This window comes from Eleutherodactylus coqui, chromosome 11, assembly GCF_035609145.1.
Source record: "Eleutherodactylus coqui strain aEleCoq1 chromosome 11, aEleCoq1.hap1, whole genome shotgun sequence".
Lineage (NCBI taxonomy): Eukaryota > Metazoa > Chordata > Amphibia > Anura > Eleutherodactylidae > Eleutherodactylus > Eleutherodactylus coqui.
Genome location: NC_089847.1, coordinates 9,052,125 through 9,066,354, shown reverse-complemented (window position 1 = coordinate 9,066,354; position 14,230 = coordinate 9,052,125). Strand labels below are relative to the sequence as shown.

Here is a 14,230-nt window from a genome sequence, read left to right as displayed (position 1 = left end):
CCTAAAACAGTGCCAAATAGGTAGTATTATTGGGCCACAGACGGTAATAGTGAACCACACAGGAGAAGCGTCATTTTCTGTACCCCAAACAGTAATGGTGCTTTATTTAGTGCCCCACAGAGTAATATTTTTCCCTTTGTGCCCCCACAGTTATAGCACCCCATTTATGCCCCTACATAGCAATAATGCCTAGCAAGTGCCCATAAATATCCTCTTAATAGCGATTGTGCTCCTAAATATCCCCTTAATAATAATAGTGCCTCCCTTAAGTGCCCCTTAAAGGGGTCGTGCCAAGTTTTAAGGGTATACCCTATGCATGGGATAAGGGCTAACTTTATGATCAGTGGGAATTAGACCATTGGGACCTCCAGCAATTCTGAGAACGGGGGTCCAATCAGTCCCTGTGTGAATGGCGTGGACAGGCACACCTCTGCTTCAATTACTTCAATGACAGTGCTGGAGATTGCCAAACTGCTTGAACTCAGTAGCCTCCGTGCTATCATTGAAGTGAATGGAGCAGCGGTGTGCCTGTGTGATGTCCGCTCCAGTCACTAGGAGACTGACCAGAGCTCCATTCTCAGGATCGGTGGGGGTTCTGGGGGTCGGATCCCCATTGATCATGAAGTTACCTCCTGTGTATAACTTTATAACTTGGCACATCCCCTTTAATTTGTCAACAGCAGGGTTCACCGCTGCAACCAAGCCACGTGGCAGCCGTTCAGCCACTGCTAAGTTGGATCACACCCCCAACAACTGGATGGATGAAGATACTGATTCATCCAATGGTCATTATATACATACTCATTAATATCAGAGATACAGAGTTGTAGATGGCGTCACTCGGGGTCTCCTTTACATGAATCCTTACGGTGGATACAACATCCGGCCAGACGCCATCAGAAACCTTCACCTTCAGATTGTAAGTTCCTTGGTCACACTTCTCCACAAGTTGTAGAGTCCCTGTATTATTGTCCAAGTGAAAGTGCCTGAGGGACAGATAATAGGAGGAAAGGGTTAATAAGGGTTACCAGCACCAGCTTCATACATCAGGGTTGGGTCCCTTAGGTGTGTGCCCCAAATACATTTTGCACACCCACCCATTGACTTCTACAGGGATCTTTGGGGCATGCTGAAATGTGCGTTCAAAATATGTGCGTGTGAACGGACCCATTGGAATCAATGGGGGGGGGGGGGGGTCACAGTAGCAGGATAAACCCCTAGATGTCAATCTTAATAGTCACAGGAAGGGTTTAACTTTTATTTCAAATAAAAAACTAAAAAGGATTTTTCGGTAAATCCTGAAAAAGACACAGACATACAAAAATATCTAGAGCCTTGTCACAGGACTAGCTTGATGAGAGTAAGCCGGACGAACAGATATTCCTGGGAATAAGGTTTGCGAAAGCACCGTATTGGGTATGTCGACCCTATTTCCCAGCACCCATCAAATGTTTGAAGATGGCTGGGACCACTTAAGGGGTCAATATTCTTTGAAAAGATAGTGTTGGCCAATATGCATATGTAACAGGCAGATGAAAGGTAGAGCTGCCGTGGTAGGTGACACAAGATCACAACATTTCTGGTGACCCTGCCACTAGGATCAAAAAATGGGACCAAATAAATTGGTGCAAATAGCTTCACAGGTTCAACGCGTTTCTGCTACAAATATCGCAGCTTCATCAGGAACCCAGGGAAACGAAATATAGCCAATAGTCAGATGCGGTATCTGATCTGAATAAGCTCCAAAGTGTGGAGACAGTCGCATAGAGGAGGAGATAGTCGATCCTAACACTAGGTAGAAGTAACACAATCAACCCAGTTTCCCTGGGTTCCTGATGAAGCTGCGATATTTGTAGCAGAAACGCGTTGAACCTGTGAAGCTATTTGCACCGATTTATTTGGTCCCATTTTTTGATCCTAGTGGCATGTTCACCAGAAATTTTGTGATCTTGTGTCACCTACCACGGCAGCTCTACCTTTCATCTGCCTGTTACATATGCATATTGGTCTGAGACATCAGTCCTCAGTTATGGAGGCATGCCTATGGTCCGTGACACATTAAGACAGCATTCTTCATAGAGTGATTAGTGCACCACGTTTTGGAGCACTTACTATTTTTTCTGCCTACTGATGGAAAATTTATGCAAGTTAGGAACACCATCTTTTCAAAGAACACTGACCCCTTAAGTGGTCCCAGCCATCTTCAAACATTTGATGGGTGCTGGGAAATAGGGTCGACATACCCAATACGGTGCTTTCGCAAACCTTATACCCAGGAATATCTGTTCGTCCGGCTCACACACATCAAGCCAGTCCTGTGACAAGGCTCTAGATATTTTTGTATGTCTGTGTCTTTTTCAGGATTTACCGAAAAATCCTTTTTAGTTTTTTATTTGAAATAAAAGTTACGTTTTAAGAGGGATAAGCTGAACCCTTCCTGTGACCAATGGGTTCTATTCTCTGCGCATTGCGTGCCCAAATACACCCGTGTGAAGGACCCCTTACTTCCATATTTTATGTGCGTATTAAGGACAGTATAAACACCATTGGTTTACATTGGGTGATTCAGATGTTTTATGTGCGTTAATCCCCCATTAAAGTCTATGGGATCACACACAATGCAGCATATACTCAGCCGCACGCATATTCACGGCATTTTCCGCATGTTGTCAAGAGATTGTGGTTAAAAAAAAATAGTATTCGGCCTTCTTGCAGGTTTTTTTGAGTGCATGACTGAGGCCTAACACTGTCCAATCAGGACTGACAGTCTCATATGTGCGAACATACTTCACTGTCAAGGGGAGTGATAAAGTGCAGTTATGATTTATTCATACAATTCCAGGCGGAATAACAGAGGAACGGCACAATGTAAGAATCTGAGAAAAAGAAGTTACAACATTGTAACTTCACAGGGAATGCAAGGTTTTACTAAAAAAGTCATGTCAGGAGAAGTGAGCGGTCGTCTTTTAATTCTCTTTTAAAGGGATTGTATCACCAATCCCAAGAATGGGGGTCCCTTGCACCCCCTCTTCTCATCACTGCAGGGTCGCTGCACCCACCAGCGGTGACAAGGAGACTGAATGAAGTGATGGTTGAACATGTGCGGCTGATGGAAATAGCCAACTACAAGCACTCGGCTGTCTCCGCAGTCCCAATGAAGATGGGCGCATGTTTGACCATCCCTCCATTCAATCTTCTCCTCACTGTTGGGGTGCAGTGAGCATGCAGTAAGGAGGAAAGGGGATCAAAGACCCCCATTCTCAGGAGCCGTGGGGGTCTCAGCAGTGAGACTTTATGTTATGGTGATAAAACTGTTGGGATACAAGCCTTTAAGACAAAATGTAGCACTGCAGAAGTTGCAACATATAAAATAAGTTGTAACAGTCTTCAGTAAATTGATGGCAGTGCTGCACTCTGTATAGGCGAATGCATTCTATTATTCCCTGTTATCAGCCATATCAGTGTAGAACAGGTGACTATAAACTCTTGCTCCCGGTTAGTAGCCGGCTGTGAAGAGGCCAAACTGCAGTGTTCTTTAATGGGATAAGTGCAGGAACCAGGGCCTACCCATAAGGGGGTGCAGAAGTAGCGGGCCCAAAGTCCTTCTATCACATAATACAACAGCAGTATGGTACAGTATGATAGTTAGGGGCCCGGTTACAGATTTTGCACTGGGCCTCAGAGCCTCCCCTCTGTGATCGCCCCTTTATGACCAGTATCTCCAGTGCATCAGATATGGGATAATGCTGCTGCACTTTTATGAGCTCCCACATTAGGTTTAATGGCCCTTTAAAGTGCGGTCATCATTGAGATGGTGTAGACGCAGTCTGTGACAGTGATGTGCGAGACATCTGTCCTCGTGAAATACGCCCGCTGTCGGGTTCGTCTGATTTGCTACGCTGAGCTTACGCTGGCATTTCTGAGATGGCGGTGAATGTTTTATTATCCCAGTCATCTTCATCTGGAGCGAAGACCTTCCCAACGTCAACCGGTGACCGAGACACTGTTCAGGGGACAAGACAAGAATAATGTGGTCAATCACCTCCGTAATAAGACAGGTCCGGGGCGACAAGACGCTGCGCTCAAAATACAAGATCTACAGTATGCAGGAGGCGTAAGGATCGCGGACTTGTGATGTGAATACACAGTATAAGGAACAGATTGTAAGATGCGCGCACTGAATGAAAGAACTCTTCACTGTCTACCATAATAAATCTACAGTGCGGACCATGTGCTGCGATCAATATTAACATCAGGAGGATCTGAACACCGGTTTCTGCCGTTTTCCCCAAAGATTGGCACACTGCTCTCCTGGAATACTCTGTGCTGCTGGGAGGACCTTACTATTTAACGGGTTGTTCCGTGAACTGAACTTATCCCGTACCCACAGTATAGGGGATAAGTATCCCATCGGTGAGGGTGCAACTACTAGCAGCCCTACCAATCATGAGAATAGGGGTCCCAAGTGATCCCAGACGAGTGGAGTGGTGATCACATGTGTGCACTACCACTCCATTAATTTCAAATAGGACTGTCAGAGATAGCCAAGTGCTTGTACAGTCCCATTGAAATGAATGGAGCAGTAGTGCACATCGTCTGATTCACGCTTCATTCTTTCCGGAACAGTCAAGGCCTCCATTCTTGTGATCACTGGGGGTCTCAATGTTCGGACCCCAACCAATCAGATATTTATCCCCTATGCTGTGGATAGGCAACAAATTAATGCCTTGGGACAACTCCTTTTACTCTGTCTGTGACCTCCTACTTGACTCCATTCCCCTCCTCACATCATGGCCTTCCTCTGACACATGCTGCCCTGTCATCATTCTCATCATCCCTCATCTCCTGAAACACTTTGTGCTGCTGGGGACCTTGCTTCTTCCAGTATGTAACTCTTAGTTTGTGCCCTCCCACAAGAGCAGCATAGTTCTCTGCTGAAATACTCTGTGCTGCTCAGGAGCCTGCTTTTTCATTAGGCAACTCTCTGATCTATCTATTCCCCTCCGGAGTATGATAATGCTCATTGCATGGAATGCTGTCCGAATTTTTATCACTACATGAGGGTAGAGGTAACTTAACTCCACAAAAACAGCACACTCCACTTCTGCTGCCGGAGACCCTTTTCCTCCCAGTCTGATCCCCCACTTGTCTCTATTCCCCTTCTTGTATCATACAGCCCTCCCTAGTGTTATTCTCCTCATCATCATAAATGGACAGGTCACTTTCTCCCCCCAGATCAGCACACTCCTCTTCTGCTGCTCAGGACTCTGCTCCTTCCAGTCTCTAACTCGTCGTCTAATCTACCACTTGCCTTTCGTCCCCTCTTGACATCATACAGCCTTGTCCTCAGGTCAGTTTCCCCCCCCCCCCAGATCAGCACACTCCTCTCCTGCTGCTGTGATCTCACATACCGGCTATGGGAGCCCCAGGGGAACATTTGTTGATACGATTATATACAGATTATATGCAGCTATTTCCATACCGTTTGTGTGTTATAACAATACTATAGCACCAGCTTACGATAAATCTTCCTCCCAAATTTGCAGCCCAGCAGAGCATGAAAGCGTTGTGAATTATTCTAGAATATTAATTCCTATCAATGTCGCGCAGAGACGCGGCTTTACTTCCGGCCAGCGCTGCCACGAACAATCCGTGTTTGTGCGGGGACGCGGCAGATTTATAGTGATGTAACGCACATTAGCTCATATATTTTACATGCCATTAACCTACTTAAAAATGATTCAATTAGTTCTGCTAATGATTTCACTTAAAACACACAGATGCTCATTTACAGACAGCGGACACGGGGACTGGCAGAACCAACGCTCTTAGTGGAGTGCTGCCCTGCAGATTGGGCCTCGTCCTCCGCCGCTGTCCATGGTCCTGGGGTTGGAGACTCCATAGGGGCTTATATAAGATTTGCACTGGATGGCTAAATGCTACGCAATCAAAGAGGCTTCCCACCATGTGAACCAACAGCGTAAAGCATCCAATGGAGATCCGAAGGCTTACACTGACTGCAGAGAACCCTTTGAACCTATAGTGGTAGCCCCCAAACAGTGCCTCAAGTTGTTATATAAGTACAACTCCCATCAGGCTGTCAAGGGATGCTGGGAGTTATAGTCTGTCGACAATATGGAGCGCCACAGTTAAGCCACCATTGGCCTATAGATATTACAGACCATGCTCAAGAGCCGGGGTGCACAACCTGTGGCCCGGGGCCACATACAGGCTGTGTTAGCATTCTCTATAGCCCAAGAAATAGCTATCTGTGCATGGCTGCTCACAAGTAGCTTGCAAGTTCAAGAAAAGAGAGGTGGCTGTCATTGACAACCCGTGTATTCATACAGGATACTAGGCACCAGCTTGTCTGTGGGGGATGGGAGAAGGCACATGTTGGCTTGGAGTGATCGCCCCCCTAGGTCCGCCTGGCCTGATGACCTTCTTCCTCCATACTGTGGATCTACATGAATCATCCTGCTCTTCTTTGACTGTCTTCTCCTCTCTGGCATCCAAGGCGTCGCTGTCAGCCCATCGATGCCCCGCAGCACAATTATTAGTTCTGATACTGTATTTATGGCGTTGGTTCTAGTATTGTATATGAGCTCGGTTTCGGTGCTGTATGAATGCCATGAACTCGGTTCTGGTGCTGTATGAATGTCATGAGCTTGGTTCCGGTGCTGTATGTATGTCATAACCTTGGTTCCAGTGCTGTATGAATGTCATGAGCTTAGTTTTAGTGATGTACGGATGTCATGAACTTGGTTCTGGTGCTGTATGTATGTCATGAGCTTGGTTCCGGTGCTATATGTATGTCATGAGCTTGGTTCTGGTGCTGTATGTCATGAGCTTGGTTCTGGTGCTGTATGTCATGAGCTTGGTTCCGTTGCTGTATATATGTCATGAGCTTGTTTCCGGTGCTGTATGTATGTTATGAGTTTGATTCTAATGCTGTATGTTATTTGTTGGGTTTTGGTGCTGTATTTATGTGCTAAGCTTGGCTCTGGGGCTGTATTTATGTAGTGAGCTTTGTTCTGGTGCTGCATCTATATATTGAGGTTAGTTTTTGCTCTTTATCTTATGAGCCTGGGGTCGGTATAGTATTTATTCTCTGAGCTGCTTTCTACACAATCAGAATACAGACAGACCGGCCATCAGTGAAATATATGTCGTTTTATTTTCTTATGACAGGGTCAGCAGCAAAAAACAATTCTGACCAGGATGCCATCTAACCTAAAGCCGACACCGGGGGCGACATAACTTACGAGCAGTGACAGTAAGTACTGATGGTGCAATGTGTAGCCATCTCTGGGTCCCCATATATCAGTAGAATGGGGTCCCTTGACCAATCTGACGCTACAGAAAGGAGTATATGAGTTAGGAGTGGCATCTATGTATATGACTCTCTCCATTGTACTTTATGTGAGTTGTGAAATGTTCAGCCGTTACTACAACACCCATCATCTACAATGGAGAGAGCCGCATGTATGAATGGTCTCCTCCTGCCTGGAGTGCTGACTGTGGGCGAAGGGGAACCCCATCCTCCCATGGGAATCCAGAACATGGCACCTATAAGACATAGGATATACGTTTGATAGGTCATAAATGTCTCAGATGGTAATACCCTTTTAAGAGTTACTGTGGCCCTTGGGAGTAGTTCACTATGACAATGTGGCCCTCAGACCATGAAGGATTGTGCATGTCGCTCTGCAGAAGGACTTCTCTAAATATTGCAACCGGAATGGCGCTTGACATAGAAGCCAACAAAGCCAGACACCCGAGACAGCGATTGCCGCATTTCCTCTGTGACCGTCGTCGCCCGAGCCTGAATATATATTTACTTTATGCGAGTGTCTCCATCTGCGTCTCTTGTGCCTTCGGATTTCTAAAAAACAAACACGTTTGCGAGCTGACTTTTATTTTAAGAGTAAATGTTGCCACCGTGCTGCGTTAACGCTCTGTATAATCAACTGCAAGTACCCGCCACCAAGCTGCATAGCATTAGCGCGGTCTCCAGCTATTAGAGTAAGTATATATCCAACGAGCAGAGCTGACGATCCAGGGGAGCAAAACATCAAGATTAATGGTTTCAGTAAATTAGAGAAGTGAGCAAAAGGTTGACCGCTACATTTGAATGCCAATAAATGCAAAATAATGCATTTGGGACACAAAACTGGAGACAGAACCCGCGATTAATGGCATTTTACTGACATGTAGAGCAACAGCCGGAGAGGAATGAGATGAGGGAGTCATTATTTTAGGTGATTTAAAAGGCAAGGAAAAAAGCATATAATTTGAAATGCCAGGTGGATGTGCGGAGTACGGAGTGAGGGATTAGAGCGTCTGCCCGCATTGTAGGAGGAGGCGAACGCTCATTTATTATCTTTTTATACAGTTTAAAAGAAAAATGTGTAGAAGAGACGGAAATGATTTATTCACTAGTACAAAGGAATCTCCAACCAAATACATAATTTCTGAATTAATCTGGGTCAGGTGTGCATGTAGAGGAGAAGGGCTGGTAGTGTAGATGTGGGCACCTCCTTCATGCTGCCCCCGCCATCTTACATGGTTGGGTGAGGGTGGCGGGTTGGGGTCTTCTTTGTTTGCTAATGTTGTGCTGGTAAGACCAAAACTTGGCTCCTCTCTACATGCAACACATACTTGCCAACTCTCCTGGAACACCCAAAAGGCTACGGGAAGTAGGAGAATGTTCCAGGACTCTTGGAAGAGTTGGAAGTCTAGAAACCACTTGGAACCCCCAAATAAACCAACGCTCCCAACCGATTATTTTCTGTGCACACCGCTGGGATGTCATCAAACTCATCCCCAGCTTCCAGACACACATTCAAGAAGGGGGGGGGGGTGCTGTGCTACACTACATTGTCAGGTGTGCATGTAGAGGAGAAGGGCTTGTAGTGTAGATGTGGGCACCTCCTTCATGCTGCCCCTGCCATCTTACATGGTTGGGTGAGGGTGGCGGGCTGGGGTCTTCTTTGTTTGCTAATGTTGTGCTGGTAAGACCAAAACTTGGCTCCTCTCTACATGCAACACATACTTGCCAACTCTCCTGGAACACCCAAAAGGCTACCGGAAGTAGGAGAATGTCCCAGGACTCTTGGAAGAGTTGGAAGTCTCGCAGGTGCTGCAGAAGCCACTTGGAACCCCCAAATAAACCAACCCTCCCAACCGATTATTTTCTGTGCACGCCGCTGGGATGTCATCAAACTCATCCCCAGCTTCCAGACACACATTCAAGAAGGGGGGGTGCTGTGCTACACTACATTGTGGCACCAGGAACATTTATTACAGCCTGCTACTTGTAACCAGGTGTTGTTCTTTATTTCCTCTGCTGTTGGCTGCCATACCTTGTTTTTGCCCCAAGGGGCCTTACTTGCCTTTATTGCCCTAGTGCAGGGGGCGTGGGCTATAAAAAGAAGGTGTGCTCTGTAAAAGGGGCATGGGTAGTAAAAAGGGGATATGACCTGTACAAGGCACAGGCCTTCTGCCCAAACATTTTACAGGCACATACAATTACTAAAAGTTGCCAAGTGGAGTGTAACACCTGCTAACGACTTGATAAAAGCAAGAATAAACCATTGCATTAGCATGCTGATCCTTATCCATTATTCGCTTCTCTCATAAAGGCCCATTTAGACACAATGATTACTGCTCAAAAGGCATCTTTTGAGCGATAATCGCTGCGCCTAAATGCGCGCCCATCGTGCACTTTTTGCGCACTATTCGTTAATCGTTGACTTCAAGCCAGCTCAAAAATCATTGTGCGGTCTTATCAGCAGTCCTGCTGGAGAACAATGTAGCTGAATGCAGATAGCAGACCTCCAGCTGTTATCTGCATTCAGCGAAGGGCTTCATTTGCCCGCTAATAAGCTACTAAGTAGCTGAGTAGCTACTTAGTAGTTTATGAAAAATGATCACCTAAAGCTTCCGTTCAAGTTACCGGACCTCACTGACTATACTGAGGTCCATCGGGCTCCTAGCCTGCCATCTGGCATTTTCCCAGTTATCTGGACCTTTGAGCTGGTGGCTCCGGACCGGTAGTCTAGTTGCTTATAGTTTATAATTATTCTGTTCCTGTTTTCCAGCTCCCCATCTGCTTATATTTATACTTAAAGCTACTGAAACCCTCTGGTTTCAGGACAAAATTCTTTCCTGGGACCGGAGAGGGTATATCACCTGCACTTGTTTTTCTCTGCTGCCTCTCCGATCCGCTGGCTTTAAGTCTCGTTTTTGGCTATCCAAGTTGTCCAGCAAAATCTTTGACTACCAATGCACTATACCTGCTCTCTGATTGGCCATAGCTGCTCATGTGATCAGCATTGCCGCATCAAGCAGTGCACAATATGCGTTAGGCAGTTTGAAAACTGCTGTGGCCATGCTAGATGGCCAAAAATGGGGCCTTGAACTTTCAGATTGGAGGGATGGCAGAGAAGAAAAACTGCAGGCAATATACCGTTTTCCCTCTTAGGTTGCCTGCAGATGGGCGGGTCAGATCCGGCGGTGAGGATTCTCGCCACGGAACCCGACCCGAGCGCCTGCAGGGACTATGCTTACTTACCCGCGCCCGCCGGCTCGCGTCCATCTGCATAGGATTGCGTTTGTTAACGCAATCCTATGCAGGCTTCCAATGGCTGAAATTCCACGGGAAATCCCGCCGCAGACTTTCCGCCCATCTGCAGGCAGCCTTAGGAGCTGGGACAAAATTTTGTCTCAAAACTGGAGGGTCACTTTAAAGGAGTTTTCCAGGCTTTTTCTATTCATCCTCAGGATAGGTCATCTATAGTTGATCGGCTGATGTCCGTCACTTGGGACCTCAGATGACAATCTGTCTGGTGCCTGCTGTTGGCGCCAAAGCACAGTGTACAGAGTGGAAGCAGATAGCTCCGACCTGTGTAGTGGCCAGCAATAGTAATTGCAAGCACAGCTCCCATTAAAATCAATATAAACTACAGATGCAATTATCAGCACTAGCCACTACACGGTTGTCGGAGCCATCAGCTTCTGCTTCTTACACTGTGTATGGCGCCGACAGCTACAGCTCAAATGGTGGATCCCAGCCAATCAACTATTGATGACCTACTCTGAAGATAAGTCATCAATAGAGATAGCCAGGAAAATGCCTTTAAATCAGAAAAGGCAGAACTACCGTGTAAATCATGATGGAGGTTAAGAGCAGGAGCCTGAGCCTCAGATGAGCCTTTAACTGCACTGAAGTCACTGATCATGTAATATGTGAGAAACCCTTTGAAAACCTGTGGATAATCTACATGTGGATTTGCCACATATGTCATCTATCACAATAGAATAGATAAATCTGCAATAAACACGCAGCAGAATGCGATCATCAAGGAGAACAGAATACAATATCATGCTTCCCTTACCTCCATGGACATAAATGTAGACTTCTTTGTGTCCAGCTTGATGAACATGATCATTCTCGTCACCGATGGTTATGGTCAGCGTATTTGTAGCACTCATTGGTGGCCATCCGCTATCTGTAATGATCACATGGAGGTGAAACTCTTTTTGTTGCTCTCTATCGAATACTCTCAGAGTCTGGATTGATGCCGTGTTATCACCATTATCAACCAACAGGAAGTCGGTAGAATTTTGCTGGTCGGTTGGTACAGAGAAATGAAAGGGTGGACCATTCTCTGGAGAATCCAGGTCAACAGCATGCAATAAATAAGAGCTGTCATTCAATCGTAAAGTCTGAGGAAAGGCCGTATTTTCCCAAACTACTGGCTGGTATATACCATCAAATATGGGGCCATTATCATTTACATCCAACAGGTTGAGGAGAACAGTCATCGTGCCAGTTTGTGCAGGAGAACCTTCATCGGCAGCCAAGATGATAAGGGTGTATGTAGGTAGGGCTTCCCTGTCCAATGACTTAGATACCATTATTGAACCAGTTTGGTCAACAAAAAATTCCCCCAAAACATCAGAGTCTGGTGCAATGCTGTAAATAACATGCCCATTTTTTCCAGAATCAGCATCCGTGGCATTGACGTTGGTAATGATGGTGCCAATGGTTATGTTCTCATAAAAAGGGTCGACTTTCATCAGTGATGGACTGAAGATTGGGGGGTTGTCATTGGCATCTTGTAGCTCTATTACACAGTGGGAGATGCTGGAAAAGTCTTTATCTTCTACTTTAATGCGAATGTTAAACCAACGCTCTTCAGGATTCTCATAATCCAACCTCTTCTTAAGTTTAATTTCAGCCTGGTGGCCTTTCCTTGGGTTTTCAATGGAAAATTTCCCATCATGATTTCCTTCAATGATGCTAAAGGTTAGCAAAGTGTTGTCACCAATATCTTCATCAACTGCAAAGACTTGGAGGATGGTGGTGTTAACTTCACTGGTCTCTGAGATGGCAGCATTCCAGGTTTCTTGAGTAAATTTTGGTGCATGGTCATTGGTGTCTAAAATCATAATGGTGGCTGTCGCGGTGGAGGACAAGCCACCACCATCTTTAACTTCAACCAGAAGTAAGAATGAATCATTCTTTTCTCTATCGAGATTACCTTTGGCCGTGTAAATGGTTCCAGTATCATGGTTTATGCTAAACATTTCAAGGCCCAACACATCTAATGGATTAGACAATATCGAGTAAGTCAAAACAGCATTTAGCCCATCATTTTTATCATCCAAGTCTATGGCGGACATCTCCATAATTGACGTATTAGGTGGTGCATTTTCTACCACACTAGCGTTGCATATGTTAAAGGAACAGATAAACTGAGGAGAGTTGTCATTTATGTCCTGCACGTAAATTATGACATCTGTAAATCCAGTGAGCCCATCACCTTCTTCATCCGTAGCCAATACCACAAATCTCCAAATGGCATGTTCCTCACGATCCAGCGGCTTCATGGCAAAGACACTTCCCGTCTTCTCATCAATGGTGAATATGTTCTCAGCACCACTTCCATGTAGAGAATACTTCAAACCTCCTGGCTGATCATAATCTGGATCAGTGGCTGAAACCTGATAAAAATGATGAGAAGGAGTGTTTTAAGACAACTTGCTCACTTTTTGGTACTACATTGGTACAACTTGGTAGTAAGATGACTTAGCTTACAGGTTCTTACCAGGCTTAGGGACCCATGTGTAATTGTATCTCTTCTAGTTAAGCTACTGGAGTCCACAGTTATGTTAATGACCCACCCCGTAGGGAAGATTCCTGGACTTACCTGCAGAACAAACACTGGTAAATCAGCCGACTCCTCGGTCACACTTCCTCTGTACTCATTTAATGAGAAGACTGGTGGTTCATCATTTTTGTTCAACACATTGATAGTCACGGTGGCAAAGTCTTCCCATTTACCATCTGACGCCAGCAAGGTGAGCACGTAGACCTTGACTTCTTCATAATCCAAGGGGTGGACAATTAAAATAGCACCAGTCTCTGGGTTCAGGTCTAGCACTCCACCAATGTTCCCCGCTGTGATTTGATATCGAATATTGGCATTGATGCCTAAGAAAGCATATAGACTTGTTAAATGATCAAAAACATTCCCAGCTAGCATGCTGCTAATATTAGAGATATCTCTGAATCACTTTATGGAACTCCATCCTAAAGTTAACTACTTTGCACAAAGCTGGGACCACTGTGATTCCTGAAACAGAGCGTTTAGGGAGCTCTGTACCTCATTCAGGTCATAGCCAGGGAGGGAGCTGGCTTGGCATGTGCCTTGGATGCAAAAAGGGTGCCAACAAGACACTAAGTCTTGGCACGGGTATTTACGTACTGGGTTAGGGCAGCAACATAAATCTTCGCCCCAAGTGAAAGACAACTTAGCTATCATTCTGCATTTGGTTCTGGTTGGAATTTGCTAGAGGAATTGAAAAAAAACCCACATTTTACTTATGTGCCGTATCATGGATGCAGCATTGGAAATGTCAATTTGCATAACTCTCTGACCAACTCTGAAGGAATCCGAGCACCTTTTTCCTTTAGAGATCACACCATTTTTAGTTTTTTACATGATAATATGAATTAGACTTATTTATAGCCTCTATAATGGGTGGTTTTTACTCCATTTACATACGTTTACACCATTATGGGGCCAAACCCATCATCTAGGGTCCTTGGTGGAAAAACATTGGGTAGAGTTATACACTGATCAGACATAACATTACAACCACCTGCCTAATATTGTGCAGGTTCCCCTCATGACCGGTAGAGTAATGGACTCTACAAGAC

The 14,230-nt window shown here is 45.4% G+C and overlaps 1 protein-coding gene across 1 annotated transcript in view; it reads right to left on the bottom strand.

The window, feature by feature from the left end:
* Positions 1-775: 775 nt before the first annotated feature.
* The window catches only part of LOC136582676 (neural-cadherin-like), a 102,802-nt gene continuing 89,347 nt past the window's right edge, over positions 776-14,230 (bottom strand). The window contains exons 17-20 of the mRNA XM_066583858.1: positions 13,218-13,501; positions 11,400-13,011; positions 3,910-4,003; positions 776-986 (exon numbers count right to left, since the gene is read on the bottom strand). Of these exons, the coding sequence (XP_066439955.1) occupies positions 776-986; positions 3,910-4,003; positions 11,400-13,011; positions 13,218-13,501 (2,201 nt within the window). The remainder of the gene's footprint in view (positions 987-3,909; positions 4,004-11,399; positions 13,012-13,217; positions 13,502-14,230) is intronic.